General features: G+C 46.2%; 1 protein-coding gene across 2 annotated transcripts in view; it reads left to right on the top strand.

Annotated features, from left to right (window-relative positions):
- Positions 1–2,729, top strand: part of AIFM1 (apoptosis inducing factor mitochondria associated 1) — a 41,190-nt gene extending 38,461 nt beyond the window's left edge. For both annotated transcript variants that reach the window (XM_077766163.1, XM_077766162.1), the window contains exons 15-16: positions 1,938–2,134; positions 2,471–2,729. In XM_077766163.1, the coding sequence (XP_077622289.1) occupies positions 1,938–2,134; positions 2,471–2,542 (269 nt within the window). In that variant the 3' untranslated portion in view covers positions 2,543–2,729. The remainder of the gene's footprint in view (positions 1–1,937; positions 2,135–2,470) is intronic.
- The last annotated feature ends 3,708 nt before the right edge of the window (positions 2,730–6,437 follow it).

Genomic DNA, 6,437 nt, shown 5'->3' with positions numbered 1-6,437 from the left:
TGAACTCTCCCACACACAGCTCTTTCATTACCTCTTAGACCTATTCTCTCTCCCTTCCATGACCCTGGCTTAAGTTATTTAACTTCTGTGGCCGCTTGTTAGAGGCATTTCAAAAACAGGTTGCTCTCAGGGCGCCTGGGTGGCTCAGTCGATTGAGCGTCCGACTTCAGCTCAGTTCATGATCTTGCAGTTCATGGGTTTGAGCCCCGCGTCGGGCTCTATGCTGATGGCTAGCTCAGTGCCTGGGGCCTGCTTCGGATTCTGTGTNTGTCAGCACAGAGCCCGACATGGGGCTCGAACCTGCAAACCGTTAGATCATGACCTGAGCCGAAGTTGGACGCTTAACCAACTGAGCCACCCAGGTGTCCCTGGGCTGAGTAATTCTTGAGCTGCCTGTAATTCCATTTGTCAGGTCTTACTGCCAGGTTTTNGCTCTTTCATTACCTCTTAGACCTATTCTCTCTCCCTTCCATGACCCTGGCTTAAGTTATTTAACTTCTGTGGCCGCTTGTTAGAGGCATTTCAAAAACAGGTTGCTCTCAGGGCGCCTGGGTGGCTCAGTCGATTGAGCGTCCGACTTCAGCTCAGTTCATGATCTTGCAGTTCATGGGTTTGAGCCCCGCGTCGGGCTCTATGCTGATGGCTAGCTCAGTGCCTGGGGCCTGCTTCGGATTCTGTGTCTCCCTCTCTCTCTGACCCTCCCCTGCTCACGCTGTGTCTCTCTCTCTCAGAAGTAAATAAAACATTAAATTTTTTTTTTAAAAAAAGCAGGTTGCTCTTTAAGAAGGAGAGAGCAAAACATTATATGGACACATAGGTCCTTTTCCTGTACAATCCAAGTGATAACATCCACCCGCTCCTTCATTCAGCCCTCTGGAGAAGTGGATCCAGGAGAGGGACTCAGGGCCTTATAAACTCAAGATCAATACTCTGAGTATTATTTGGAACCTGGTTGTTCTCAGAAGACAGTACGCCTCCTCCGTAGAAGGAAGCACCTCCACTGCGGTTTTTCCATATGAAAGTGTCCTTCCTGCTTTGGCCAGAGTGCCTCTAGCAGCACTGCCCAATAGACCTTTCTGCTAAAATGGCAGTGTTCTGTTTCTTCTGTGTTCAGTACATTAGGCACTAGCTGCATGTGGCTATTTAGCTCTTGAAGTATGGCTAGTGCAAATGAGGAGCTCAATTTCATATTTTATTTAATTTTGGTTAGGGGCACCTGGGTGACTCAGTTGGTGAAGCGTCTGACTTCAGCTCATGTCATGATATCGCAGTTTGTGAGTTTGAGCCCCACGTTGGGCTCTGTGCTGACAGCTCAGAGCCTGGAACCTGCTTCAGAGTCTCTGTCTCCCTCTCTCTCTGCCCCTCCCCTGCACATGTGTGTGCTTTCTCTCTCTCTCTGAAAAATAAATAAACATTAAAAATTAATGTTAACCAAATTAATTTTGGTTAAAATAAATTAAGCTTTAATTAAATGTTAATTAATTTTNTGCCTGAGTGGCTTAGTCGGTTAAGCGTCCGACTTTCGCTTAGGTCATGATCTCGCGGTTCGTGGGTTCGAGCCCCGCGTCGGGCTCTGTGCTGACTGCCAGCTCAGAGCCTGGAGCCTGTTTCAGTCTGTGACTCCCTCTCTCTCTGACCCTCCCCTGCTCACGCTGTCTCTCCTCTCTCTCCTAGAAATAAATAAAACATTTAAAAATAAAATAAAATAAAATGAGATAGTAAGGGAGGGAAGTTTTGGGTTAGATTGACCCAGTGCCCCAGAGCTGGCAAGGAAGAGCTTTTGTTGGCTTTGTCAATGGAGAGGAGCTGGAGAAGGTCAGTGTTTACTAGATGCAGCTTGAAGCAGGTGTCAAAAGATACTTGCCTTCTAGAATTTCCTAAGTTCATAACTGACTTTGTTTTGTTTTGATTTCGTTTGTCTTGTGGGTTGGCCACAGGGACTGGTATCCGGTCAGAGAGCGAGACAGAGTCTGAGGCCTCAGAAATCGCTGTTCCTGCTGGCAGTCCTGCAGTCCCCCAGGCCCCTGCTGAAGGGGAGGACTACGGCAAAGGTGTCATCTTCTACCTCAGGGACAAAGTGGTGGTGGGGATCGTGCTGTGGAACATCTTCAACCGAATGCCGATAGCAAGGAAGGTAGGCACCTGGCAGAGCTCCTAGAGGAAAATGAGAAGTGTGGGCTGGAAACCGCACCTGGGGCTTCATCAGGTACCCTGCTGTGTGTTGTCCACCTGGCTCGGGCCGTGCCTGCGCAGAACAAACGTGTAGCCCTGGCTCTGGAGCATTTCTTTGTGACTCAGAACTTGGCTGGATGGCCTGGGAGCTGGCACCCACTCATCCAGGGTTAACAGAAAGCTATTCCCACAGCCCCCTGTGGCGTGGTGTGGGGGCTGGCCTGGGCTGCCCCATTGTGCAGGCACACCTGAGTGCACACGAAGTGAGTTAGTGACCTTTTGTTACTCTTTCCCTCAGATCATTAAGGACGGTGAGCAACACGAAGATCTCAATGAAGTAGCCAAATTATTCAACATTCATGAAGACTGAAGCCCCCTAGTGGAATAGGCAAGCACTTTGTTGTCCCTGACAGCAGTTTGGATGAGCATTTTTTATTCTGCAGACTTTCTCCGTGTGTATGAGTGTGAATGGTAAAATCTTTTGTGAATATTTCAGCCATGTAGACAAATTCTTAATGTTCACATCACTAAATAAAACCTGATTCTTCTAAATTAAATTCTGTTCTCTTTGAAAGGGAGCAGGTGGGTAAGGGGAGGAAAGCTGTGCATGTTAGTGAGCAAATGCACTGGGAGCTATGACCGAGTGCATGATTTTCCTCAGACTCCTATTCCCTGCTCCATGCTCTTAACTTCTTTCAGTTCCCTGAATGCATCTCTCACCCCATCCATTGTTGAATGAGCAAACACATAAACATGTGGAATAGACTCTGCTTTACCCGGAATGATTCCTCTTGTCCTGTGCAGAATTGGATTTGTCCTGCGAGGGACCAGAAAGGTCACTGACTGCAAAAGAAATGGGTTCAGGGACCTGGTGCTTCATGGCTAAACCTGGAGACTGATTCCTTGAGGGATCTTAATCTCTGAACTCCATCTCTTAACTCCTCTGTGCGCTGTCCCCCAAACTAGAAATCTGCTCTCCTAACCCCTTTTACCTAAAACAGGCTTATAGACACACCTCACTTTCCTGGGGACAGAAGTCAGAGTTTCATAAATCAACTGATTTTTTACATTTCAAATTACTTACCTTTTAAAAAATCAAATATTGGGGTACCTGGCTGGCTCAGTGGGTGAAGCATGTGACTCCTGATCTCGGGATCATGAGTTCAAGCCCTATGTTGGGCATAGAGGTTACTTATAAAAACTGAAATCTTATTTTTTTAATGTTTATTTATTTTTGAAGGAGGTGGGTACAGAGCATGAGCGGAGGAGGGGCAGAAAGAAAAGGAGACACAGAATCCGAAGCGGACTCAAGGCTCTGAGATGTCAGCCATGAGATCATGACCTGAGCCAAACTTGGACAGCTGAGACACCTAGGTGCTCCAAATCTTGTTTTATTAAGAAGATATTTTTATTACTTTTGGGGCACCTGGGTAGCTCAGTAGGTTAAGCATCCGACTTTGGCTTGTGAGTTTGAGCTCCATGTCAGAGCCTGGACCCTGCTTAGGATTCTGTGTCTCCCTCTNCTTTGAGTCTCTCTCTCTCTCTCTCTCTCTCTCTCTCTCTCTCAAGAATAAACATTAAAAAAAATTTTTTTTTTAATTTTACTACTTTTAAGAGTCCTGTTAGGAATATTTTTGTAAAGAGAAAATTATTACCAGTCTGGATTTTTTTTTCCATATTGGGTTTGCTTAAAGGGATTTGAGCTCTAACAAATTCTCTTCCAAACACTAGAACAGGACAAATGTCCACTTTAAGAATTAGGTGCACTATTGGGGCACCTGGCTGTCTTCGTTGGTGGAGTATGCAACTCTTGATTTCAGGGTTGTGAGTTCAAGCCCACTTTGAGTGTAGAGATGACTTAAAATCTTTTAAAAAAGAATTAGCTGTATTCAGATTCCTACCATATATACACAGGTTTAGTGAAGTATGATCTGATTGATGCATGGCATATCCAAATCCATATGTAGAAAGTTTATCTAGCACCCTATGAAATAGGACTTATTATACAGTAATAATTGCTATTACAAATATGGTGATAGTTCTAAGATCCTGAAGCATTTCACAAATCATTTTTAAAAAGATCAAATTGTGATTTGTCTTTTTTTAGTGTTCTTTGCGATTTAGTCTTAATTTTTTGACAGTTGTTATATGGAATGTCATTATAATTCAGTTAAGTAAAATGAAATGATTTATTCATCTAGCCAGTGTTTTTTGAGTGCCTACTATAAGTCAGGTACATGTCAGAATAGGAAGATGGAGAAAACCTGGCTGCTTAAGGAACTCCTGGTGTCAGGAAGGCAGACACATGAGCACAGAAGTGTAATAGAGTGAGATGTGTCCATAGAAAGAGACAAAGTACTATGGACATGCCAAGAAGGGAGGTCAATCAGAGCAACCATCCTTAGTCAACCACTGCTACTAGATCACTTCCTTAAGAGTCACTTGGTCCTCCCACCTCCACCCCCCAGTTGAAGTATATACAATGACTCCTTGTCACTAACCGTATGAAGTCCAAAGTCTTCTATAGCATTCCTGAAGCTCAGCCCACTCTGCCCCATCCAGCCTCCTTTCCTGCAGCATACACACGTCTGCAGGCACACATATGCGTCTGGGTTTTTTTTTTAATTTATTTCAACATTTATTCATTTTTGAGAGGCAGAGAGACAGAGTGCAAGTGGGGGAGGGGCAGAAAGAGAGGCAGACACAGAATCTGAAGCAGGCTTCAGGCTCTGAGCTGTCAGCACAGAGCCCAACATGGGTCTCAAATCCACGAGGTGTGAGATCATGACCTGAGCTGAAGCCGGACGCTCAACCAACTGAGCCACTCAGGAGCTCCCATATACGTCTGGTTTATTGCCACCTTTAAACTTTTGTTCGTGCCTCACATCTGGAATGTCATCCACATTCCCTTTTACTTATCCAATCCTGCTCACCTCTCAAGGCCCAAATGAAATTGCACCTTGGTAACATAAGTTGGATTAGTGCCCGTGCATGATTTCATCTCCAAACTCCAATTGGACCTACTACCTTTGAACTTGATTGTTCATTAAGTCATTCTCTGCATTATTAGTTTACTCCGTAACTTGATAGTAAGCTATCCCAGAACAGAGACTTTTTCTTCGCAGAATCAGGACAGTGTGCCCCATCCCCCAAAACTCTGGCAGAGTGGTGAACAAGTCCTTGGTTGCTTGGCTGGATGACTCGAGATAAGAGGGCTTCCTGTAAAAATCACCCTCTGCCTTGTAACCCCTGTTCTCTGTGATCCAGGTTATCAGATGCCCTACTGCCAAGACTTGCCACGTAACCCAGGATGCATTTGATCTGTTCAGGCCCCCAAGGATTGAAGAGACCTATTTCTAACCATATAAACAAGGAGTACCAATGGAGGTCTGGCCCCGGACAGCTGGCCTGTGCGTCATTGGGCCACAGTACAATGCAGTACAGGGCTAGCCACGCTCCACAAAGAAGGGACGGGGCTCTGCCAAAACCCTGGGCATTCGGAGTCCACCCACTTGGCTTCAATTTCACTTTGCCATTTTACAAATGTTATCTGATGGCACCTCAGCATCACATCGTGGTGACACTGGCCTTTGCCTGGCCACCTGCAAGGTATCCAGGAGGTGTCCTCATACTTCAGCTGGAGAGATGGACCTTAGTGAAGGAAGTGTGTCTGACTGGAAAGGGGTCAGAGTAGGCCTCTTAGTGGAGGATGAGGTCAACAAATGTGACTTTTTTGTTGTTATAATCAACAGGGCCCATTTTGGAGACAAGAGGCTTAAAGCATAAAGGGATAGGGGTGGGGATCCACAGTGACCTACTGCAGGCTGCTTCCTTGAAGGAAAACCAGCAGCTTCTCTAGGGACCCATTTATACAAAGGAACTCTCCCCTCCCTTCCCCGTCTACCCCCTTCCCTTTCCCGCTCCTCTAACGTTTTGCTGCTGCATTATCCCCTCTGTCCCTTCCTGACCCCACCTAAAGCTGGGCACCCTCACTTCCCTGGAGATTGTTGGGGCTCAATCCCAGCGACTGGGTCCCTGGGCAGAGGGGAAGTCCTGTTGGGCCCAGAGGTAAAGTGGGACTGCCTCTGGCCTCTTTCCCAACTTATCAGGGAACTTCTGGCGGGTACAGACACATGTACACAAAAACCACACACATCGACACACAGCCCAAGCCAGTGATGACGTTCCCTTGCCTGGCTGGTTCTACAGATGGGTGTGACTGGGTCAGAGGACAGGGAGGGTCTAAATACTTAAATACTGGACTG

This window comes from Crocuta crocuta, unplaced genomic scaffold (assembly GCF_008692635.1).
Source record: "Crocuta crocuta isolate KB4526 unplaced genomic scaffold, BGI_CrCroc_1.0 scaffold1133, whole genome shotgun sequence".
NCBI classification, from domain to species: Eukaryota; Metazoa; Chordata; class Mammalia; order Carnivora; family Hyaenidae; genus Crocuta; species Crocuta crocuta.
Note: the sequence above shows the minus strand (reverse complement) of the source record. Positions and strands in the feature narration are given on the sequence as shown.